The sequence below is a fragment of the Crocuta crocuta genome, unplaced genomic scaffold, assembly GCF_008692635.1.
Source record: "Crocuta crocuta isolate KB4526 unplaced genomic scaffold, BGI_CrCroc_1.0 scaffold29, whole genome shotgun sequence".
In the NCBI taxonomy this organism is placed as follows: Eukaryota; Metazoa; Chordata; class Mammalia; order Carnivora; family Hyaenidae; genus Crocuta; species Crocuta crocuta.
Window position 1 is genome coordinate 6,660,602 of NW_027533280.1, and position 25,782 is coordinate 6,686,383.

The window sequence follows — 25,782 nt, forward strand, 5'->3', positions numbered from 1 at the left end:
CAGCATCTCACTTGTGCTCTGGTTTTGGTCACTGAGCTGCTTTGTTAAGGCAGGAAATAAGTGGTGAGGGATGAGAAGAGGTGGAAGGAAGGAAAGTGAAGACAAAGGAGGGAAGAATAGGGGCGGTTGGGACACCCATTACTAGGGAAAGTCAGAGGGACCTGGGCAGGGGGGGCAGGTGGTTGAATTAGGTTGTGACTAAGGCTCTTTGGGAAGGATGGGTGGTCTTCATGATGCCAGAGTCCAGTGTATCCTTTAAAAATAATTGAAGAAACATCAGGCTAAGGGATATTAGCACACTGTAAGGAAGATCTTTCTAACACAACGTCACAGGCTCCTTGTGAGGGAGTGAGGTGTCCGTTGTGGGAAGCATTCAAGCAAAGCCAGAAGACCCCTGCTATGGAGGCCATGGCAGACAGACAATGGGCCCCACCTCCTGGTGTTCATGCTTTGTGAAAACCCCTCACCTTGAGGGTGGGTGGGACCTGGGACCTGTTTCTCACCTATAGAATACAGCAAAGGGACGGGACGCCTCTCTCGTGATTACATTCCATTTGATAGGACTCTGTCTCAGTTAACAAAAGCCAGATCCCCCTGGCACACTTGATGAAACAGGCAGCCTCCAGGATGAAGTTGGAGAGGGCCACTTGGTTAGGAATTGCAGATTGCCCCCAGGACCCCAAGGATGGCCTCTTGCAACAGCGAACAAAAAGCCAGGCCCTCAGTTATACAGCAGCAAGGAAATGAATTCCACCAGCCACCCACATTTGCCTGGAAGCTGCCCCCCCACCCCGGTTGAGCCTCCAGATGAGAACACAGTGCAGCCAACACCTGACTGTAGCCTCATGAGATGCCAAACAGAGGAGCCGGCTTAGCCATGCCTGGATGGACACGGAAACTGTGAGATTACAAGTGTGTGTTATTTTCAGCCCTTACGTTGGTCATAACTTGTGATGCAGCAACAGAAAACATAGAAAATGTATACAGACGTTGTAAATGGGGCTTTTTGCTCCTCTGTCTCTACCTTCCAGCTGAGTTTTTCCAGTGAACTGCAGGACAAATCACATCAACCTTAGTGGCTAAAAACAATGGAAACCATTTATCACGTCACCCAGTTTCCGTTGGTGGGAATTTGAGGGTGGCGTGGCCGGGTGCTTCCGGCACAGGGTTACTCGTGCAGCTGGAGTTGTCCTAGGGCTGGCTGGGGGCTGGAGGACCATGGAGCCATCAGGCTGGCGCTGCCGGGGACTGGGGGCCTCCGCTCTCCTGCACGTGGGGCTTCTCCACAGGGATGTTAGCACGTCCTCGTGACCTGGCATCTGGCATCCCCCTGGGCAAGTGATCCAAGACAACAAAGCAGAAGCTGCAACGTCTTTACGACCCGGACTTGGGAGTCATATGCTGCCCTTCCCGCTGTATTTCATTGGTCACACGGAACCGGCTGGGAGTCAGTGTGGATACCAGGGGGCAGGGGTCCTACGGGGCCGTCCTGCAGGCTGGCTACCACGTGGGTCTGATCTTCACCTCCTCGGGCACTCTGCCTGCTCTCTCAACTCCAAGCCTTTGCAGAGGCCACTTACTCCCTTGGCCTGATCCGGCCTCTATTTCTGCTGTCCCCTCACGGACTTCAGCTTACCTTTGCAGCCTCCACAGGGGCCCTAGTGCTGTTGTGGGGCCTGAAGCTTACATCATGTAGGGGGCCCTCTTTAAGATAAAGAAGACAAAAAATACCTTGCTTTTACAAATTTTTCAGTTCACAGGACATTTTAATGCCCCTCCTGGGGTCTGGGAAGGTGCCTGTGTGGACAAACGGTGCTGAATGTAAGCTTTGCTTACATCAGAGCAGATCTTTGTCAGGGTCTTAACATGGCTGTCATTTCCCCAGGGAGCTGTCCTTGGTCCTTTAGACTAACCAATTTCCAGCGCTTAGGTCACACTTCGGATTAGATGTTTAACGTCCCTTTGGGCCACAGGGGACTGTGTCTTAATTCAGAAACCTTCTGTGCTCACTCTCAGGCGCTATTCTAAATACGATTGACACAGTAGTGACCCAGACCCAGACAAGGCCCCTGCCTTCCTGGGACCAACATTCTGGTGGGAGGGGGTGGGGGAGAGATGCAATAAACAGGTAACAAAAGTTTTTAGAAAGATAATTTGAATTAATGATGCGTGCCATGAAGGAAATAAATCTGGGCAATGGGAGACCAAGGAAGGCCTCTCTGAGCAGCTGGTATTTGAACTGAGGCCTGAATAATGGGTGTTCCCAGCAGGGGGCACAGCAAGTGCAAAGGCCCTGAGGCAAAAACAAGGTTTCAGTGTTCAGGACTGAGGAGGGGGTCAGTGCAGCTGACTCTAAGGATAAGGGAGAGCAAGAGGCCATAAGGATGGAGAGGAAGGTCAAGGACAGACTGGGTACCATTTTGCAGATGAGCTAAAAGAGCAGGTCTTATTTTTATTTAGGTAATATTCACGCAATAATATAACCTGAACTATTTTAAAGTGTACAGTTCAGTGGCATTTATCATATTCCCAATGGTGTTCACCCACTGGCTGTATGTAGTCCTGGGTGTTAATCTAAGCCAGTGCGAAGCCATTGGAGGGGGGTTGAGCAGAGTGGGCCGAGTGTGTATCAGTTGTTCAGCCTGAGGGCCCTGCTGCAAGACAAGGGGTGTTTCCATCAGCATTTCCCCAGGCCACACCCCTTCCTTCCCTTTCCCAAAGTCAGGCTCGCCCAAGACACCTGCTTCTCTTCGCTTCCAGACGCTTCCTTCTCTGCTCTTCAGAACAAAGAAGCTAAGGGTGGGAGAATGAAAGAGAAGCCGGGGGAGGGAGGAAGATGGGGCTTTTAATTTCCAACTTTGAGTGTCAAAAGGCAATTTCATGCCTGCTGATGTGATTAAAGCAGTGGAAATAATAGAGGCAGACAGCTAATGGGGTGCTGGGTCCGGAGGATTCCTACTCTACTGATTTTTTTCCCCTAACGGAGACAAGACTTTCTAGTGGTATTTAACCTTGCGTTCCGCTCAGGGGGTGCACCTCAGGGCCATGGACCGTCTTATTAGCAGAGATGATGATAACAGCACTAGCTCTCTGCCCGGCCGCCTTTGACCCTCTGCGCCATCCCCAGGGCCACAGGGCAGGCCTTCTGTCCCCTCTGTGTTGTGGAAGTCGAGTGTGCAGCCTGCCCCGAGTCTGAATTCCACCTCTGCCACTTCCCAACTGTGTGACTTTGGGCCGGCGGTCTCACTGCCCCGTATCAGGGTCTCCTCAACAGTAAGCTGGTGGTAACAGCCCCAGCCTTGTAGGGGCGGTGTGTGGATGCACTGGGATCATGTGGGCACCCGGGGGATGCCGTGTCAGTGCTGACTTTAAAAAAAGAAAAGCAAAGCCAAGAAAAGCACAAGATGGAATGCAAAATGCTACAGGAGCTTTTGAGGCTGGAAATCTGGATGTTTTTGTGAAATTACGAGCTTTGTGTAAATCCTGTTGGCAATTCATTCCAATTTATAAAGGAAATAATCTGCTGCACAAACAGACACAGTGCAGGCAGGAGCTGGGTCAACCTGGGACCCGGACTTCCCGCCCTCTTCCCAGAATCATTTCCCCTCTGGCTGTGGGGTCTACAGTTCTGGATTCTTCTCCTGAGATCACCCTTATTCTTGGGGTTCTCACGAGCTCCCTACAAATGCTGCTCACAGAAGGCCTACCATGTGCTGAGCATTCAGTAGACATAAGCTCATCAGAACGCTATGAGGGAGGAATGTGTCCCATTGTAGAGGTGAGCAAACTGAGGCTCGTCTCCTAGCAGGGATTCGAACTGAGGCCACCAGGGACCAGAACCTAATCACAGTCTGCTCCCTGCTGCGGTTCTCCGCAACCTCACGCCTTCCCATGTTACCTTTCAGGCTCCAGGCAGGCTGGCCTGTCCACCCCAGCGGTCAGCCCGACAGACAGAGGAAGCAGGAAGAGCTGACAGATGAGGAGAAGGAAATCATCAACAGAGTGATCGCGCGAGCTGAGAAAATGGAAGAGATGGAGCAGGAGCGAATCGGGTGAGGCCTGACACTTCCCACCTGTACGGAGAGCCCCCGAGGCCTGGGGGCTGGCAGTCTGTGCTGGGGTAGGGGTGGGGGGGACTTCCCCGAGGGTTCGCCACCTGTGCGCCAGACCGCTGACCCTGCAGGACTGATATCCTTGTGGCAGGAGGTGGGGGAGCTCAGGGAGGAGGAGAGAGAATCGGCTGGGGGCTGGCGAGCGAGGGGACTTTGAGGCTAGGGCTGCCTTACCGAGGGGGGGCTCTCATAGGGTGGTAGGAGACTGTCGTCGGAGCCTGGGGGCCCGTGGTTGTGAGCGCAGGGTGTCTTGGCCAATTTCCGCTGCACAGAAATATGTTCCGGAGACACTACGGACCCGAATGTGCAGCCGAGGGAGAGCTAAGGAGAGTGTCTGTCTGGGGACAGCATCACACATAGCGCATTGGAAATGAATTTATGTAAGAGAATTGCAGAACTCGTTCTCGGAAGAGAGAAACTTCATGAGAGGGAGGCAGCAGGCATTAGCCTGATGAGTCTGGACTCGAGGAAGCCCAGGGTTTTGTCCCAGTTCCCTGTTGCCCGCTGTGGGTCCCGGGCATGATGCTTCTCCTCTCTGGGCCTCAGTTCGCTCACTTGTCGAGTGCGGGACACGACAGTACTTATCCCACGGGACTGCTGCAAGCAGTAGATGAGATGACGCATGTACGCTCCCTGGCCCAGACCCTGGTGACACTCAGTGTTTCACAAGTGGTGAGAAGGGAAAAGTAGAGTCTGGAGAGCAGGTAGTTTTAAAATGTGTACGGGAGAGAAGCGAGGGTTAGAAGGAGGGTGTGACAGGTGCGTCAGAGAGTGACGAAATCAGCGAGCACGGCAGTGCTAGGGAGCGAGGGAGCAGTGTGCGGGTGGTCTTGCGGAGGGAGGAGTGGGAAAATGGGGGTGACCATGGGGCGGGGAGGTAAGGGGCGAGCAGGGACCAAGGACAGCGTGTGTGGATGGGGGCTCTTGGCACAGGGGGAAAACTGGCTGTCAGGACGCCAGGCCACTGGAGGGTCCTCCAGACCAGGATCTCAAATGGACCCCCTCCTCCCCAGCCCCCTCCCCAGTCCCCCTTCTGCCACGGGCGGCCTTCGCCAATTGCTTGCAACTGACGTAGGCACCGAGGTGCCCGTTTATGTCCCTACCCTCACACTCAGCTAAGGGTTAAAGAGGTTCTTGGATGGAGAGTGGAAGTTGGTGCCTCTGGTCTGAGCCTCAGCAGATAATTTTACTCAGGGTGGATGGGGGGCACTACTAACAGATGACAGATGCCTGCCACCTACTTCCTGTGTCAGCTTCACGCTCTGCCCTCCATCCATCCATCCCAGAGGCTGCTGAAGGGAGAGATCTCAAGGGTCCTGCTTATAGGATTGAATTCTTAATTTTGCTTTTTATTATTTTTTCACTTTTAAGTTTATTTACTTTTAGAGAGAGAGAGAGAGAGAGCATGTGGGAGAGGCAGAGAGAGAGGAAGAAAATCCCAAGCAGGCTCTGCCCTGTCAGCGCAGAGCCCGATACAGGGCTCGAACCCACGGAACCGTGAGATCATGACCTGAGCGAAAACCAGGAGTGAGATGCTTAACTGATGGAGCCACCCAGGCACCCTTTAATTTTGCTTTTTAAAAGATCTATCAAGAGTGGGGAGTTGTCCAGGCAGGAGGTCTGTGAATGTGTGTGTGTGTGCACACCCACGCCTGTGTGTGTGTTCACTTCACTCAACAATGGGCCTCAGCCTTTTGGAAGTGAGAGACATGAGTATTAATGAAGTGGGAGATATGGGTATTAACAGTAAATACTTACAACCAAAACTTCTCTCAGCCATTTTCCGGCAGAGCACCTACCACCAGATAACATATTTTATATTCTATATATTTATTTTGACTATTGTACATCTCTCCCCTATTAGATTGTAAGATCCCCGTGGGTAGAGATTTTCACCTGTTTTGTTCACCAGTGAATTCTCAGAGCCTAGTACGTAGTAGGTGTGCAGTAAAATGTTCGTTGAGTAAGTGAGTGAACATGGCGGACCATATTGCCCCAAATTTCTGTAGACCTCCCCTGTGGCCAAGGGGAATGATGGGGAATTTAGAATCTTGTACCTGAGGGTCCAAATTCCCAGGGAAGGCACTCTGATTGGCTGGCTTATGTCAGGGGCTCTTGTCCAATCAGCTGTGGCCAGGGGTGCCAGCCATGTTCAAATGTACCAGGTGGGCTGCCTCTGAGGGTAAACTTAAGGAGGTCTTTGTGGGCTGAGCAGATGTCAGTAGGAACATTCTAGAATATTCTAGAACAGGATAGATGGGTTCCCTGCCTTGTCCTCCACATCCTGTCATGTTGCCTCGACTAACTAGATGATATGGCGGAATAGCATGGTGGTTAACAACTGGGGACCCAGAGTCAGAGTTGCCTGGGTTCAAACTCCAGCTCTCCCACTTACCCTGTGACCTAAGGTACACCACTTTAGCCTCTCTGTGCCTCGGTTTCCTGATCTGTAACCTGGGGACAATATCGGCACATAATTCTTCGTGAGTGTTTAATTAGGATGCACAGGTTATCGTCATGCCTGGCACAGAACACACGTTCCATAAACGGTGGATGAATCTGCTTAGGAAGCTCGGTTGTTGATGCCGGCCAGGGCCTCCGTTCTAGAATTATGCCCCGAGACGCCTGTTTGGCAAGCCCTGGAATTCCAACAGCCCTGGCTTCCCCTAAAGGAGATTTGAGAGGCTTCCAGGGAGGCCGGGGCCAACCCTTGATGACAGAGTGTCCCTGTGCTGAGATGTGCTTTCTGCCAGAGTGGGGGAGGACAGTCCCACAGGATTCTGGCTGTGGCTGATTCCCTGCCCTGTTCTAGTAGCCAGTGCCTCCTGGTACCATTGCCAGAGGCAACCCCGCCGCCGTTTGTGTCTTACAGTCTCAAACCTGCCCTCCTTCCTGTTCTATCCATGCTTCCCCGCGAGGGGATCAGAGCAGAGTCAGATGAAAGCAAGAGGTTTCATCAGACGCAAGATGAAGCAAGTCTGAAAACGGGGTGCCATCGGGGGTCCCATTTCAGAATCCGAGGTTCTCCGTTAATGAGCCTTTGGGGCCTCAGTTGTCCCACCCGTCTAATGAGTCAGGTCAGTCTGACTCTCGGGATCCTTCCTGCTCAGACTCTAGTGTCTGGGCCCGTCAGATGGAGGACCCCAGCCCACGCTGCTGGCTGCCCCTCTCAGAGCAAATGAGCTCCTTCTAACTGTTAAACATGCAGATGTATGTGAGAACCCTTCTGGGTTCACCCGGCTCTATGATGTGGAGGCTTCCGGGAAGCAGTATGAAATCATCGTTCATAAACATAATAAACAATCATCACACCGGGTACCATTTATTGAGCACTTAACTTTGTGCCAAGCACCGAATCTAAAACCTCCTGTAGATTAACTCCCTAACTGCTTCTCTCAACCCTGTCAATAGGTGCTATTATTAATCCCCTTTCGCAGGCGAGGAAACAGACTTCGAGAAGTGATTTGCCCAAGGTCACTTAGCCAAGGTCACATAGAGCCAAGGTATACACCCCTATCTGGCTGACTTTCAGAATTCTGCTTTTAACGCTTAGCTGTCTTGGGCATCTTTCCTGAAGGCCTGGCCCCAAATTATTAGACTCCAAAGAACATGGAGACTTGTGAAGCCTGGATTTGTAAAGCCACCCCTGGGAGCCCCAGGCAAGCAGCAGATAAGCACGGCTCTCTCCCAGAAGCCTCTTTGCTTCTGCCCCAGAGGTGGGGCGGGGGTGTGTGTGTCTAAACCTTGGCTCTCACCACTCAGCCCACAACCCAGCCCTGCGCTCTTCAGCGTCCCCGGAGAGGGAGATGATGGTCCGAAGGGAAACTCATCAAACAGCCTCATTTTGCCCCCACACTCCTTCCTGGGGTGCTAAGAGGGACGTCAGAGTTTATTCAACAGGCCCTGACTGCTATTTGCAGGAAAGGAAATTGATTCCAGGGAGGTGGCTTGAATGACCTATTCTTACTCCGTAACAGCCACCCAAAACTTCGTGACTGAAAGAAACCACAAGTATTGTTTCTCAGGATCCTGTGGGTTGAGAATTGGGGCAGGGCTCTGCTGGATGGGTTTTCGGCTCCATGGGGGCACAGGCTGGGGTCAGTCCCTCAGCTGCATTCAGCGGGTGGCTGGGCTGCCCTGAGAGCTCCAATCCCAAGTCTGTGCTCCAAGGTTCTCTTTGCGGCCTGCTCTCTCTACGGGATCCCTCCGTTTTCAGTAGTCTGGCCTATGCTGTTTTATGTGGCAGCCAGATCCCAAGAGAACAAAGATGGAAGTTCGCCGGGATTTTTAGCAGCTGGGTCTGGAGCTGTTAGGGCATCACCCCTCCAAATTCTCCTGGAGAGGGGAAGCAGGTCCTTTCTTATGGAAGAAAGCCTTGGGCCACCAGGGAAGGAAGGCATTGATGGAGGCCATCTTTGGACACTTCACCACCTTCTGCAAAAAGGGGAGTTTAACATAAGGATTTAGAGAGATCTCAAAGGGATCCAAGGCAGGGACACAGCCTGGCCTCATGGAAGTTTGGCTCCTCATCTGACATATTAGAAAATATGCCAATGCTATACCTCCTGGGTTTTTTTTTTTTTAATTTTTATTTATTTTTGAGAGAGAGATAGAGACAGCGTAAACAGGGGGAGGGTCAGAGACAGAGGGAGACACAGAATCTGAAGCAGGCTCCAGGCTGTGAGCTATCAGCACAGAGCCCGACACGGGGCTCAAACTCACTGACCGTGAGATCATGACCTGAGCCGAAGTCGGACGCTCAACCGACTGAGCCACCCAGGTGCCCCCCTCCTGGATTTTTATAGCTCTTCTTAGTCCTAATGCCAGATTCCCAGGGAAGGAGCCCTGACTGGCCCCGCTCACCCTGTGCATTCACCTCTCACCCAATCAGCCGTGGCCAGGGCCTGCCAGGCTACAGACATGGCTGCTGAGTGTGAAAAGAACCTCTGTGAGTTGGACAGACACCCATAGGGTGTCCCCCACTCTGTTGAATGCATTGACTCCGGAGTTAAACATTTTCCTAGGAAAATCTGTTTGCAGTTCTTATTCTGGTTTTACCCTGTGCTTAGATCGGTCCCTCTGCATCCTTATTATATTTCTTTCTGTCCAGAGCCTCTCAAAGGCACCGGCTCACATATCCTGCCTGCCGAGGGACAGACAGCAGGGTGGCTTCCATCTGAGGTCAATTTCCCTAAACAGATGGGCCCACAAAAGTAATTAGGATTTGTCATTAACCTTGGTGTCCAGATGCCATGATGGAAGAGGAAGGCAGAGAGATGCAGGGAGACCTGCCGTTGACAAGATCTGTTGGGTTCTGTCGCTTCCCCATCTCAGTTCCATCATCTCTTGTATTTTTGGCACAGAACTTGTCCAAAACGTGGACAGAGGGAGAAGTGAGTAATAATACCTGTAACTTGCTATATTGAATTAGGCGGACATCTTTCCCATGATTTGATAACACTGACATGGTGACGATAAGCCAGGTCACACTCTCCTCTTTCAAAAGGAAGACCACCACCAACCACCTTCTTTTCCTTTTTTTTTTTTTTTTTTTTTTTCNATGGATGAGATTCAGGGGTTTGGAGGCATTTATGCCTGTGTCTGTTTGTATTTTTGGAGAAGGAATATTGATTTCATCAGATTTGGGGCTAGGGGACTCTGAACCCTCTTATGTGAAGGACCACTGAGTAGTACCTCAGTTTCCCCAGGTACTGGATCAATATTGTTTGTTTGTTTGTTTATTTTATTTATGGATCAATGGTTCCTAATATCCAATCACATTAATACTTTACAGAACCTGTTTGTGCAAGATGAACATAAGAAATCTTAACTCCTGAAGTAGGCCAGTGTTTGGCATAAAAGAGAGAACAAATGAATGTTGGATGAATAATACATGATGAATGAACCCTAAACCTTAAGGCTTTCATTGAATCACTTTGACCTCACTGCCTCATGGACCTTGACTGTGAAAAGGGGGGTTGGACCATGTGGTCACCCAGGTCCTTCCGGGCTGGAATCTTTCAACCTTCATGCTAAGTACACTTAGGGACAGATCATTCCTCGTGGTGTGCTCTGTCCTGTGCATTGTAGGAGTTTTGTTTTTGTTTTTGTTTTTGTTTGTTTTAGCAGCATTCCTGACCTCTACCTGCCAGATGCCTATAGTCACGCCCCACCCAGCTATGACAAGCCCAAATGTCTCCAGCCATTGGCACACGCTCCCTGCTGAAGACCCACTGCGCTAGCCCTTTGTGTCAGGTGGTTCACAGGAGGGAGAAGAGACAAACTTGAGAATCTTCCTGCAAGCACGCTCAGCTTCTAGAGAAATAAAATGATAGCTCGCTCTTACAAAGCACACATGCCAGCACTGTGCTCGAAGCTTTATAAGGATTCCTTTATGTAACTTTCACGGCAGCTCTATGCATCCGGTCACATTATTATCATTCCCATTTTACAGATCAGGAAACGGAGGCACAGAGAGGTGAAGCACCTGGCTCAGGGTCACATGGTTAATAAGCACTGGAACTGGGATCACGCACCAAGGCGGGCTGGCTCAGGACTCGAGTCTTACTCTGCTCTTCTATAGAAAAGCAAATATTTATTGCCGAGCACTGTGTGAGGGACTTTCCAATATGTTATATTTCCTTTCACCTCCTCGGTGTCTTTGTTGAGAGACAGACTGCTGTCCCTGCCACACCACTGAGGAAGGAAGCTCAGTGAGGTTAAGACACTTGCCCAGGGGCGCACAGCCTTTGCGTGGCCAAACCAGACTCTGAACTTGAATCTGTGTTTCCACTTTAATCTATTGCCTTTTGGGGATGCAGGGAGGGAAGGCAGCTGACAAATGAGGGATTTAGGGAAGTCCAGAATTTATAGGGTGTCTCAGGTCCTCACTCAGGGTGACTGGCTCTGGCCCACATACTTCTTCCTTCAATGAACAGTTCATGTCTCTCCCACACAGTGACCCTTGTCTCCTCCTCCAGGCCAGGCCGAGGAAGGGGTCAGAGACAGGTCTAACCATAAGCCCTGAAGTGAAACTAAAGCAGGCACCAGCATCTGGCAGCTAGACCTAGCCTCCAATGCCATTTTTCCACTTACAGGCTCCATGTGCCTCAGTTGCCCATCCGTAAAATGGGGATGAAATCTAGAGCGGCTCTCATAGGTTGAAGACAGCCCAAGGAAACAATGCATGTAGAGTACTTAGCACAGCACCTGGTAACCATAACAATTACTGGGTTTATAATGACCCAGCACCTACCTGGCATTGACTACCTTAGCTGGCTGAACCCTCCAGCTGTCTTTTTCTCTTGGCTCCCTTGTCATCAGCTCTGAGCCGAGGTGAACCCCCTCCCCGAAGAGCTGAGGCCGGGCAGGAATCCTGGTCGCCAATCCATCAAGAAGAGAAATTAGGATCCACGGCTCCCCAGGTGTCGACAGTAATAAACAACAGTGAGAATTAATGAGTCTGGGATGCTCGCACCCCCCACGCCAGCCGACCGGCTTCGTGATGAGCAGCTCAGTCATTTAAGGACAGGCTTCTGCGAGACCTTGACAGTGGAGTCTCAGGCCGGTCCTCATCAGGGCAGCCATGTCCTCATTCACAGCAGATGATCTGCTCTTCATTTAAGAAAACGCCAAGTTTAATAAACTTCACGGTAATACCTTCCCCCCACGGGGCAATTAGGGTGAGGGGAAAACAGCATGTCTCCGGAGTTGATGAAACAGAGACAGGGAGGCCACATGACATCCACCCTCCCCCCTTGCCATGCTTTTACGGATCGTGTGTGATCACAACCGACTGCCGCTCTAAAGGCTGCTGCTCCGGCCCCTTCCCATCAGTGGTGCAGCCCCCGCTTTTCGCCATCTTTCTCACCGATTGAGGAATGGCCCGCAAAGCCGTCAGGCCGCCCAGGCAGGGTGCCTCAGCCCTGCAGCAGCCGCATTAAGCCTATTTCCCGGTGTAATTGTCCATCCATTAACCTTCTCCTCAACGTTCATCTAGACGCTGCAGCAATATGCATTTGAAAGCTCAGAAGTAGCTGCCTGGATGCTGCCGAAGCCAGCGTGGGCTTTCTGAAGGAGACTGAGCTTTACAAACAGGCGCTGTCGGTCAGTCCTTGACTTGGTTTCTGTCCTTGTCTGCAGAAGGCAGCCAGATGGGGCTGGGCTCTCGGCGAGGGCGGCGTAAGGATAGCTGTGCATGTGAAGGTGTGTTCTGCCTGCAGGTATGACCACGCACGTGTGCGCAAGCGTGTGTGTGCATGTGTGCACGCTCTCTCACAGGCGCACATGGCCATGTGCTTCTCCTATGTGGTCACCTGTGGGTACGTGTGCCCTCCGTGTCACGTTCTAGTCACTGCGGCTCCTTCTAAAGCTTTCAAAAAAGACAGGTTTCATTGGCAAATTATAGCATCCTCATTACGTGGAAAAAGTGTGAGTACAGGGAGCTATAAGAGCCACACATTTCCAGAAGAAATAATTAGCAGCCACCATTACTGAGTAGTTACCACATTCTGGGGAATTTTACAGATACTCTTGTTGCATCTTTGCGACCATTCTAGGAGGTAAGGATTTTGTTTTCCCTAATTTACAGATAAAAAACAGAAGCTCAGAAGGGTTAAGTAAATTTCTTGGGGTCACAGAGCTAGGAAGTGGCAGAGCCAAGTATGGACCCAGGCAGACTCACCCCAAAACTGGCACCCCAATTCTTGTGTCCCTGCCTATTTCTAAACTCTGAAAGTGTGTGCGTGCATATGAGTGTGTGTACCTGTGTGTAGGGGATCTGCATTTTCCGGGAGTTGAGCGGGAGCAGTGGGAGAAGGTGACTAGGATCCTGCAGAGCCCAAGGCGTGGCTTGTCTGACACCCACAACCAGGCAGAGAGATGTTGCCCAAACTTTGCTGTGGAGACAAGGGCTGAGGTCTGATTCTGATGTGAGTCAGGTGGAAATATGACCTGGGTGGTGATTATCAGGTGGACCCAATGTAATCACACGGGTCCTTATAAGAGGGAGGTAGGAGGGTCAGAGTCACAGCAAGGTTGGAAAGTGATCCACTGCTGGCTTTGAAGATGGAGGAAGGGGTCATGAGTCAAGGACTGTAGGCAGCTTCTGGAAACTGGGAAAGGCAAGGGAACTGATTTGTCCCTGGAGCCTCCAGAAAGAACGCAGGCTTTCCAGAACGCCTTAACTTCAGCCAGTGAAACCTGCGTCAGACATCTGGTCTCCAAAACTGTGAAGGTAACATATACACGTTGTTTTTAGCCATTAAGTTGTCAGTGATTTGTTACAGCAGCAATAGGAAACGAATGCACACAGCAAGTCCTCGAAGCCTGCTCTCGGACAGTGGGATTTCTAGGTCTTCTTGCTAGTGTACTCTCAGCAATCCTGAGTTAGACCCACTGGGGACAATTTTGTACTTTCAAGAGACCTGGTCCAGCCCCATGTGTAGACAAAGACTGGGGACCCACCTGCCTCATTCTTCCCGGACCCACTGCAGCTCTGAAATTCTCACTGCTCTGATCTTCTCATGGGCTCCATTCTTATGTCCGTGTGTTGTCAAAGTGGGGGAGGTCGAGTCTCCTCTGCCTAAAGCTTTGGGGTGGTATTCTATCAAGACCCAGCATGGAGCACCCCCTGCCCGCCCTTCAAGCCTCATCTTCCACCGTCCAGCCCCCTGACCCTACTGAGGGTTTCTCAAGTACTTTGCACATGTGCTTACCTCTTCTTCCTAGTGCTTTTCCTCAACCCTCTTTCCCGGACCGGTTCCTCTTCATCTTCCTGTCTCAACCCTGTGGTCACTTCCTCCAAGGCCCCTTCCTGACCGTTCACATCCCTCTCTTGCACGTTCTCCTCACTGCCCATACTTGTCCTGCAGAGAACTTTACTATGAGCATGATTAGGATGATTTTGTGATGATTTCAATAATGCCCGAGTCCCTCTCCGTCATGCCAGCTCCATGCAAACAGGGACTCCCCTGTTTTGCTCCCTGTTGGGTCCTCACTGTCTACTTGGCACATCACAGGTGCTCCGTAAATAATTGAACGAATGAGTAGCTCATCTGCATCCATTTGGATAGAAAGGTCAGACCAAGCTGGGAACCCCTTCCCACCAGCCCCAGGGATTGTCCTCTGGTGCCCAGAGGAAGAGATGTACCCTATCTGGTACGTCTGGGAGCATCCTGGGAAATGGAATGTGCCAGGTGGCTTCACTGAGCAACCAACAGCTCCCCTTAAGTACCCAGCCTGGTGATGGATGTGTTTCCTGGATGCAGGGCGTGAGTTGTAGTCATAAAATTAATCGGGCATGTAAAGACATAACTAGAGAGTGACAGCCATGGACAGTGTCCAGCTAATTGGGCACTTAATGTGGAGGCATTAGACAGGCAACCACACCAGGCTGCCGACACAGAGAGGTCCTTCTCTTAGTTGTTGAGGAATCTTCTGTTTCAAAACACCAGGGAAATCTGGAGGTTTCCACCTCAGGATCTGAGACTCCCTGAATGCTGCCCATGGGAGGAAACTTGTGGTGCATCTCATCTAAACCCCTCACATTAAAGTCTGGGTAAAGGGCACCCAGAGAACAGAGGGTTTTCAAGATCATTGACCAGAGAAAAGGTAGGATTCAAACCCATGTCTTTTAACCCTGCCTTCCCTGTTCCCTATCTTCAAAAATGCACTTTTTCTTCTAATATAAAAGCAACACATGAGGCGCCTGGGTAGCTCAGTCAGTGAAGCATCCACCTCTTGATTTGGCTCAGGTCATGATCTCACTGCTCGTGGGATCGAGCCCCATGTCCAGCTCTGCGCTGACAGCAAGTAACCTGCTTGGGATTCTCCCTCTCTCTGCCTCTCCCCCACTCCCTCTCCCTCTCTCTCAAAATAAATAAATAGACATTTAGTTTAAAAAAAAAAAGGCAACACATGTTCACTCTGGAAAACTAAGAGAGCATGGGGATGGGGAGGGTTCCAGCTAATTGAGTGCTTGAGGAGGGTGGGTGACAGAGACATTAAAGAAGGAAATCAAGTTTCCTTATGCTCCCACCACCCAGTGATTATCACTATAGATCTGTGGCTATTTTTTTTTTGCCTTTTTTGCCCATTGCACACCATGAAGGGAATCAGATAAGCATGTTCCAAACCCAAGTTCACACCCTGACTCTACATCCTGGGGTTTGGGGTATTTTTTGTCCCTTTAACATAAGGAGAGCGTTTCCCATGCGGTTTGCCCGACTGCTCCTTTCCTTTCTACAGCGCTTCCCAGAGTGTGGCCGGGATTCACCAGGAGCCACTTCAAAATGCAGACTCCCAGGCCCCACCTCCACCCCACAGAATCATTGCCTGCGTGTCGCACGCTCTCCCCAGGTGATCTACAGGCACCATAGGTTTCAAGAACGCCCCCCTCCCCCCACGCAGTGGTTCTCAACAGGGCTGAGATTCTTTTTGAATGCTGTCTGGGTAACTCACGTGCATGGAAGTTTCCAGGCATCTTTCACAGTGCATATCGGGTTTTCCTACCGAGACTGGTAACAACAAGCATTCCTTCATTGGAATGAAGACACTGAAACAGCTTATCACCAGGATAAAGACCCCTTTGTCTTTGTGGTCTTCCATGACATGTTTTGACCTAGCTTCCTGCCAAATTTCATTTCCAAGTGTATACTCTTTGGCTGTTGGGGCCTTCCATGTGGAGACCCCAGCACTTGGGGCTACAGAGAGGATGTCAAAATCAGTGGGCCGTGGGAAACCCCCTGCTCAACCGATCTGGGAGCAGAGAAGGAAGGTCTGTTGCCCCCACCCCACATGCTCCTCTCTTTACTGGTCTCTACTGGTTTCACACATAACAAGAATCCCTGAGCTAAGGCATCTGAATAATGATCTTAAATCTGTTGTTTTTCCGTGCCATTTGCTGCATTGAGAGAAGCTAATGAGACACTCCCCATATAAGACCCGTTAATGGAGCCTTTCGGCATTTAGGAGGGACCAGCGGAAGGTAGAGGCATCTTGGTGGAGCCTCATAGCATGGGTTTCGCAAGTGACGAGTGACTCTGTGGCCTTGATTTTCCAAGAGGAAGCAGGAAAGCCTCTTAAGTTTCCTAAGCAAAGCACACCGCCATTTGGAACTGGGTCATCTGTCCCATGCTGGTTTCCTGGGGACTGACTTGAGGCAGGAAGCCAAGAAGGCTTCGTGGAAAGCAAAGATGACTTACCGACACAGAAAGAACTAGATTTTAGCACTGGCAGAGCGACCCCAGGCAAGCCCCTCGCCTTCTCTATGCTTTGGGACCGCACTGATAGAGTGGGGAGAACACAATCTGACTGGTCTGGCTGGGGCCGCACAGGCTGGAGGCAGCCTGTGAAAGAGGGTGTGGACAAGAAAAATGTCACTGTGCACTTACCATCCCCTGCCTCCACCAGTTCACCTCATGGTCTCATCATATTTGATAATTCTGTGGCATTGCAGGGCAGCCTGAAGCTTATCTGCCCTAGACTGTTTCTTCAAACTGTGACTTTCCAGAGGAAATATGATTCCACAGCCCAAACAAACAGAACGGGTGAATGCTGAGATGCTGTGCGTGAAGTGCAGTTTCCTGGCCCCTCAGAAGCACCCCACCACTACAGTGCACGGCCCCTGAACTGGCTCTGCTGACCTCTGGGGCCCCCAAAAGCACAGGGTGACTGCCCAACTCCTTCTGTTACAGGCGAGGAAACCGAAGCTCAGAGAGGCAGATTTTTCAACCCTCCATTTAGGGCTTTTTGGGGAAACAAAATGATGGGGCAGCTGTTGGCCCCTGAGCTGTGCCAAGCTCAGGGAAGTGAGGTGGACAGACCCAGCTGGGGTAAATGGGTGTGTGTAACTTGGTTCTTACCAATGATCGAGGGTCCCTTGGTATAGAGACTGTAGGGGGATGCAGCAGGGTGGAAATCAGACTGTTCAAGAAGATTCCCATGGCCCTCCTTGCACATAGCAGCAGGCTGGTATTGCAGTTAAGAACAAAGACATTGTGCACCTGGATGGCTTAGTCAGTTAAGCGGCCGACTTCGGCTCAGGACATGATCTCATGGTTTGTGGGTTTGAGCCCCATATCAGGCTCCATCCTGACAGTGTGGAGCCTTTTTGGGATTCTCTCTCTCTCCCCCTCTCTCTCTGCTTCTTCCCCACTTGTGTTTTTTCTCTTTCTCTATCTCAAAATAAAACAATAATAACAATAACAGTAAATAATAATAATAATAATAATAATAAAGAACAGGGATTCAGGACAGACTGCCTGGGTCTGGATCCCAGCTTTCTCCACCTCTCAGCTGCGTGACTTGAATAAATCACTTAACCTCTCTGCGCCTCAGTTTTCCCATTTGGAAAATGGGGACAAGAATAACACTCAGCTTATGGTACTACTGGAAGGAGTCATTAAGAAAAGTGATGTGGAGTGCTTATCTCTGCACCTGGCACGTAGTAAATGCTCAGTACACATCAGCTATTCTAGGTCACCTGAGACTGGGCTGGGGGGCTCACTCCTGGTTACTGCCCCACCCATCATCCTATAAAAACAATGTCTAGGGAAAACACAAGGGGGGGAGGGAAGATGAGGAGGAGGGAAGGAGGCGCATGCTGCCTCTGGCTCTGCGCGCCCTTCCTCCTGAAGGGCTCTGTCGGATCTGGGTCACAGCAGAGGCTCAGGAGCCTGCAGGGTGCTCTTGGCTCTTCCCTGGGCAGAGCGGCTCTCTGTTGAATGAGACACAAAGGGAGAAGCTGCTATTTTTAACACTGCAAATCAGAGCACTTCGAGGGAATGGTAGGAGCGAGGAGGGCTGGTGGGGAGAATTGGCATCAGGTGGCTGCCGGGGTCCCTCTGGAGCCTGTGGCACCCAAGTTGTATCCCAATGGTTGTCACGCTCATGGTGCCCCCAGCTGGAACCCGGTCCATGGAGGGCTGGGTCGGTTGGGTCCGGCTCCCCCCTGAGAATGGGAGCAGTGAGCTGGGCTGGGGCTGGAGAAAAGTCCAGATGAGGAGCAGCTGAAAGTAAACTTTGAGATGGCCGTGAAGACATCCAAGTGAAGATGTCATGTAGGCGATTAGATAAAGGGATCTGGAGCTCACAAGGCAGTTTCTCTGGAGGAGGTGACATGAGACAGAAAGTCTAGATAATAAGGTGCTTAATCTGAAGTCAATAGAAGGAGGTAGGAGATCTGGGTCTGTGGTGTTCTGAAAATGTATCAGAATTTCATGTACACGTGCCTTTTTCTGGGGAAGCGTCCAAGAGTCCCCATCAGACACTCAGGAGTCCATGACTCAGAGAAGGTCAAGACCATCAGCCTGATACTGTGGGAGATGCTGGTGGTCCCTGGGCCTCCTAGGCCCTCACTACTCTGTCTCTGCTTCCAGGCGCCTGGTGGACCGTCTGGAGAACATGAGGAAGAACGTGGCAGGGGATGGGGTGAACCGCTGCATACTCTGCGGAGAACAGCTGGGGATGCTGGGCTCCACCTGTGTGGTGTGTGAGGACTGTAAGAAGGTACAGTCACCCTCCTCTTTCCTGCTTCCCTGCTCATCACGTGCAGAGGGCTAAGCCTGGGCTCGAGACTGGGGGGCCCTGGGTCTCAGGGACGGAGCTTGGACCCTGAAGGGTAGTTGCTAGAATATGATTCCTTTGGGGATGCTCCCATGCCCAGGTGTCTTCTAGGCAACCCTGAACCCTGATTCCTCTTCTGGAAGATGCTCTGACGCTTCTGTCCCTTTGGAGCTCAGCTCCATCTAGAATGAACTTGGGAGCCTGAGGCAGGCCATGGTTGTGGTTGACCCTGAAGTTATCCTGGTTGTAGCTCAGCAAGCTATGTGCCAGGCTAAAGAATATGCCAGGAAGGTGTCTACACCTGTGTGAACATGGAAGGTTTACCCAGCATCCTCTTACCCTGACTTAGAAAGCCCCTCTCCAGCCAAGTTAGGGCTGTCGGGCTTCCTGAGCATTCATTCTTAAAGGAGTCTCCCTCCATCCTGCACCCTCTCCTCAAGCTGTCTGCACTTGACAATTCCAGGACACAGATACAGCTGTCCTTGGGTCTGCCCGAATTCCCAGGAAAGCAATTCAGGGGAACACGTGAGCTGGGGACATCCAGAATGTCACCGAGCATCTCCCACTTGGAGTCCCACATAGCATTTAGAATGCAGTATTGGGGAAAGTTTATGCCCAAAAACTTGTCTACTGCAGTCAGCCACATGGTAAAAATTCCGAGACTTGTTCGGGTTTCCATTTTGTCTTGACTGCCAGGAAACTCAGCCAAAAGTATAATGTTCTGTCAGTCATGGCATTTACACATGTAACTTTCTTCTCCTTGAGGGGCTAAGCCTGCAGCCATAATCTAGGTGATGTCAGATTCACGTGGAAAGGAAGGAAGGAAGGAGGGAGGGAGGGAGGAAGGGAGGGAAGGGAGGGGGAGGGAAGGGAGGGAAGGAAGGAAGGAAGAAAAAGGAAAGAAACAGGGGAAAATAAATATGTGGCTTCTCCTCTTTAAAAATCACGTCAGTGATCTCCCCGGTATAAATGCTGAAAATTCAGACCTCACAGAGACTCTTGGAAAATTCAGGAGAATCCCCTCCTCCAGCTGGAGAAGGACTCCAGTTCTTGTTATTGGAAATCAAGACTCAAATTGGAACTTTAATTTCAACTGGCCTTGGTATGGGAGGGAGGCGAGAAATGGGGAGTTCAAGGTCTTTCTATCCACCAAGAGAGAATGGGGCTCTGTTGCCTCCCAGCCCCTTCGCCCCAACCACCGGCAGCCCAGAGCCTGGCATATGTGAATGTGCACCGGGCTATGTCTTGTCCCCAGAACGTCTGCACTAAGTGTGGGGTGGAGACCTCCAACAACCGCCCGCATTCCGTGTGGCTCTGCAAAATCTGCATCGAGCAGAGAGAGGTGAGTGGACTGGTCACCTCCCTTATTTGCCCGCTTCCCCTTCCTCACTGTAAGCAGCAAAGCAGGGTGGCCACTGAGGGCTGGGGAGCCTGGGCAGGTGTAGGTCTTGAGGGACTGGTACCATGGAACCAGCTCTGCTGTGAACACTGGCGGAACGTTCAATGAGTGTTTGGATGTAGTTCTTTTCTCTTCTCCTGCTTCTGTGACTTGACTCTTCCTAGACGCAGGGAGCACGCTGCATGTAAGAGGTGGCAGGCTTGGAGCTCAGTTATTGTTCTTCCACTCTCTCGCTGCGTGACCTTATACCAGCTCATCACCTTTCTGATATTCAACTTTCTCCATCAAGCAGATGGGTATACTCAGGCCCTCTCTATGGAGTGTTTGGGGTTGTTGCGTGAATCAAATAGGAATTGTGATGAGCTACATAGTGTGTCTGCTATAGTCTGCTGAGCGCAGGGAGCCAAGTTAAAAACTGGCACTCACGAAGGCAGGGCTAATGGTACGTGGCTGCCATGCCTTCATCCTCTCCCTGTCCTCCCCCAGGTGTGGAAGCGTTCTGGAGCATGGTTCTTCAAGGGGTTCCCCAAACAGGTCCTCCCACAGCCTATGCCTATAAGGAAGAACAAGCCCCAGCAGCCTGTCAGTGAGCCTGCTGCCCCTGAGCAGGTCACTCCCGAGCCCAAGCTTGCAGCCCGAGCTCCAACCCGAGGTAAGACAAAACAGCTTCTCCTTTCAGGACCACGAACAGATCTTGGCTAACTGGTCTACCAGAGGACGTCCTGACATCATGTCTGTGTTTTCACCCAGTTGGTGGACAGCCAGCCACCCTCTGGATTTAGGACCCCTGTGTCCTCTGCACAACTCACCATGAACCTTTGTCAAGAGGGTAGCATAGCGAGCCACTGTAGAGAACAGTACGGAGTTTCTTCAAAAAGTTAAAAATAGAACTACCCTCTGATTCAGCAGTGGCACTACTGGGTATTTACCCAAAGGATACAAAAACACTAATTCAAAGGGACACATTCACCCCTGTGTTTATAGTAGCATTATTTACAATAAGCAAGATATGGAAGCAGCCCAAGTACCCATCGATTGATGAATGGATAAAGAAGATGTGAGATATATATATATATCTCACACACACACACATATACACACATGCAGGGATATTACTCATCCATAAAAAAATGAAATCTCGCCATTTGTAATGACATGGATGGCGCTAGAGAGTACAGTGCAGAGCAAAATAAGTCAGTCAGAGACAAATACCATAGGATTTCACTCATATGTAGAATTTAAGAAACAAAACAAATGAGCAAAGAGAGAGAGAGAGAAACCAAGAAACAGACTCCTAATTAGAGAGAACAAACTGAGGGTCACGGGGGCGAGTGGGGGGGTGGGGGAGATGGGTGAAATAAGCAATGGGGATTAAGGAGGGCATTTGTCATGATGAGCACCGGGTGTTGTATGGAAGTGTCGAATCACTATATGGTGCACCTAAAACTAATATGACACTATTGTATAGTGTTATACAATAGTACTATTGTGTAATAGTGGAATTTAAAACTGTTTTTAAAAAGAGGGTAGAACAGGGAAGTCTCCAGCAATGTCAGGCTGCCAAATGCTTTCATTGTCATCCCTGATAAGGTATTTAGAGGCACGACAGGGGTAGATGTTAAAACTAGAAGCTGAGAGGCTCCCGTCACCAAAATACACACTGGAGCCTGTAGGGGGGACTTGCTGGAAGGCCTTCCTTGTCCCTGATACTTCTGCTATCAACCATCAGCATATCTGAAATTGTACCAATTAAAAGTGAAAGTTGAGTAAAAGGGAAATTAATAAAAGAAAATTATCATGACTGTGAATATTACCACTATTACCCAAGTATTATGATTAATTAGTAAAATGACAATAAAAAGGAAAGGCGAAAAAAAGCAACTACAATAAAAATATATCATAATTGAGTGAAACCATTAGGTCTGACCAGAAGAGGCCCCTGTGATAATTTCAGTTAACACTAAGTGATAAAATCTGGCCTGAACGACATTCCTGGAGTTGAGTGAAGGCAGTTTCTGAAAGGAAAGTTATAGCTGAAGGTCTCAAAAGTTCAAATGTCCAACTATGCCTCCTGTGAGATGACTTCTCAGGGTGCCCAGGGTAGTGCCTGGCACCCACGTGGCACTCAGCAAATGCTTTCTTCCTGCCATGGCATGAGCAATTTATACTCCTGGCAGAGAAATACCCAGTTCTCCCTGAGGAGCCCCCACATTCACCCTCAGAACATCCTTCTTCCTGACTAAGCACTATTCCCTGTAGGCTGAGAAGACTACATAGTCTAACTGTCAAGGTCTGGGCCATCTGAGACCAGAAGCACCTGAATCTCAGTTCTCTGCTACTTACCAGCCGCATGAGCTTGGGCGAGTCACCTGGCCCTCTGAAACTCTTCCCTCACCTGTGAAATGGGCTGACTAACTCACTGGGTTATTTTGAAGGTTAAATGAGATACTACATGGGAGGTGCTTTGCAGAATGTAGCACTTAGTAAATGTTGGCCAGTGTTATATCGTGTCAATCACCTAGACACAGACACACACGTAAATAGTATGAATTAGCTTATCAGACAAACTCTGGACAAAGCAAATAACTCCAAAACTATGGTTGATGTGATACCCACTCATGGCACTAGAAAGAAGTAACATCACCAGCGATGCATAGTGACACCTAAAAAAATTATTGGTAATAACATCCAGTGCTGAGGAATGTGTGGGAAATGAATACCCTATAAACTGCTGGTAGGACTGTAAATCGCCTCCAGCCTTTTGAAAAGTACTATGGGAGAATTTATTAAAATTTGAAGTGTATATACCATTTGATCCAGCAATCCCTATCTGGGAATATACTTAACAGCAATAAAAGGACCAATATAGGGGCGCTTGTGTGGCTCAGTCTGTTAAGCCGTCTGAGTTGGGCTCAGGTCATGATCTCACTGTTTGTGAGTTCGAGCCCTGCATCAGGCTTTAGGCTGACAGCTCTGAGCCTGGAGCCAGCTTCAGATTCTGTGTCTCTTTTTCTCTCTGCCCCTCCCCTGCTTGTGCTCTCTCTCTCTCTCAAAAATAAACATAAAAAAGATTTAAAAGAACCAATATAAAAAGATACATGTGTGAGTATATTGTATCATTATTTATGATAGCAGAACCATTGGAAAACCCAAAATGTTCATTACGGGGCTGGTTTAATGAATTATGATATAGCCACACTATGCCTGTATTAGGCATCTTTTAGAGTGGAATGATGTAAATGTGTATTATAGATTTTGAATTATGCCCATGATAGGAGCTTACAATATTCCTTTAACAAATATTTACTGAATGCCCAACGAGCTCCAGGCTCTGTTCTGTGCCTAGGAAGACAGTGATAAATGGAACAGACAAAATCCTTGCCCTGGTGCAGCTAAAATTCTACTGGAGGAAACAGATGCTCAACAAACAGCACGTGCAAATAAATAGAATATCAGGCGGTGATGACAGCCAGAGGCACAGTGAAGCCAGTGAAGGGGACAGACATGGCAAGAGGCTCTGGGGTGGATGGAATGGCCACGGAAGGGCTATCTGCGGAGATGGGGTTTGGGGAGAAGTGTAGAGAGGGCTCAGGAAAGGTTTGGGAGTGTGGTGTGCAAAAGGGCTTGAGGTTGGAGCACGTTTGGTGCATGAGTCTTGGGGAAAATCAAATCAATTGAACAGAGCACATTCTAGAACAGTGTTATGCTCATGGGCTGAGGATCCCAGTTTGCTCTTTTGAAAGCCTGTGTGTGCTCACAAGTGTGTGTGCATGCCAAGGAATCATGTGAGATTGTATACAGGAGCTACATCACAGGGGAAGAAAGGAGAAGAGACTTGCAGTTCACCTTTTAAAAGTTGCTAGGAGTGGCCATGGGCCCCTTTGTGTGTTCCTTAAGTGACGGCCCTCCAGAAACCATAAAACAATGGTTCTCATCTCTCTCTCTCCAGGTGACACTGAAGACCGGAGGGGCCCAGGTCCGAAGACAGGTAGGTCCTGCCGACTCGGTCTTCTACTCGATCCCATCCCTCCCTTGCCCTTTCTCCGTTTAATGCATGCTCTTCCCTCCAGGTCCTGACCTGGCCTCTGCCCCAGGGCGAGGAAGCTATGGGCCTCCTGTGCGCAGGGCCTCTGAGGCACGCGTGAGCTCATCTAGCCGGGACTCAGAGAGCTGGGACCACGGCCACGGTGGGGCCACTGCCGACTCCAGCCGGAGCCCAGCCGGTAGGAGACGTGGGCAAATCTAGACGGGCTTCCTGGATGAGGAGAATCAAAAGGAATTAGGGGGAGGGGAGGATCATGTTTTAATTCATTTCTTCGGTCAGCATTTATTGAGTATCTGTCTACTGGGTGCCAGGCTCTGTTCTAGATGCTGGCTCTAGTCTACGGTAGAGGAAAGACAGAACTCAGAAACAATTCCCACCCTACACATCCATACTTGGGGTTACATTCTTTTCCTGCTCTAGTGCCAAATGTCAGGAAGATGTGGATTTTTTTGTCCTCCTCCCTGGAAACTCTGGGAAAAATGCAACGTACTTTTGAGCACAGTAGGGAAGCTTCCCTCTCACAGACCCACCCAAGTTCTTCCTTCTCTTGGCCGGTGTTCTTCGCCGTCCATGAGGATGGGGTGGGTCAGCATGGCCAGAACGTTCCTCATCTCATTGGATGCCCAGCACCTCTGGCTGCACTCAGGGCAGATTTATTTGGTGAGAGGGTACACTGGTGAGAATCCTTGATTCCTGGACTTGGACTTTTGGGCCTGGTCCACAGTTAGATGGGCTGAATGTTTAGATCTCATGTTGACCTCTGACTTCTCTTCCTGAATAGTGGGTTTGTCGCATAGACCCTTAGTGCCTCTTCTTCCTGGCAAGAGAGCTGGACACATACCCTGTGCTTAATCCACCTTGCACACCCCCTAATGAACCTGTGATTCAGATTCATAGAAAAAGAAGAGTTTCTCGGGTCTACAACACCATGGAATATTTGTTGAGTACTTACCACGGGCCAGGCACTGTCCCAAGCTCTTCACGTATATCATCTCATGTGATCCTTGTCACACCCCCAATTCCTGTTAGGAAGACTTCTGTTATTCCCATTTAACAGATGGAGAAACTGAGTTCAGAGAATTGATGCCATTTGCCCTAAATCAGACAACTATTTGGTTCAAGTGGAAATTAAACCCATGTCTGTCCAACATTAGAGCCTGTGCTTCTTGTTTTTCCCCTTCCAGAGGTGGTTTTTATTGACAATGCTTTTAAAAGAAAAAAAAAACTTTTTTTAATGGTGGAAAATATACACTAATAATAAATTTACCATTTCAAGTATTTTGAAGTATACAGTTCAGGGGCACCAAGTGCATTCCCATTGTCATACAGCCATCACCACTAACCATCCCCAGAACTATTTCATCATCCCAAACCGAAGCTTTGTATTCATTAGACACGAATTCCCCATTCCATCTTCNAGGCCATGGTAACCACTAACCACTCTGGACTTGCTTATTCTTGACATTTCATATAAATATAATTACACAACACAATATGTGGCGTTTTGTGGGTAGACATTTTGTTTATCCATTCATCTGCTGATGGACATTTGGGCCGTTTCCACCTTCCGGCTGTTGTGCATAAAGAACATTGGTGTGCAAATATTGATTTGAGTTCCTGCTCTTGATTCTCGGGGGTATATATACGTAGCAGTGGAATAG

General features: G+C 49.8%; 1 protein-coding gene across 1 annotated transcript in view; it reads left to right on the forward strand.

The window, feature by feature from the left end:
* Positions 1 to 3,957: 3,957 nt before the first annotated feature.
* Positions 3,958 to 25,782, forward strand: part of RPH3A (rabphilin 3A) — a 53,866-nt gene continuing 32,041 nt past the window's right edge. The window contains exons 1-6 of the mRNA XM_077747961.1: positions 3,958 to 4,052; positions 18,491 to 18,620; positions 19,933 to 20,019; positions 20,563 to 20,728; positions 24,026 to 24,064; positions 24,147 to 24,299. Coding sequence (XP_077604087.1) covers positions 4,024 to 4,052; positions 18,491 to 18,620; positions 19,933 to 20,019; positions 20,563 to 20,728; positions 24,026 to 24,064; positions 24,147 to 24,299 — 604 coding nt within the window. The 5' untranslated portion in view covers positions 3,958 to 4,023. The remainder of the gene's footprint in view (positions 4,053 to 18,490; positions 18,621 to 19,932; positions 20,020 to 20,562; positions 20,729 to 24,025; positions 24,065 to 24,146; positions 24,300 to 25,782) is intronic.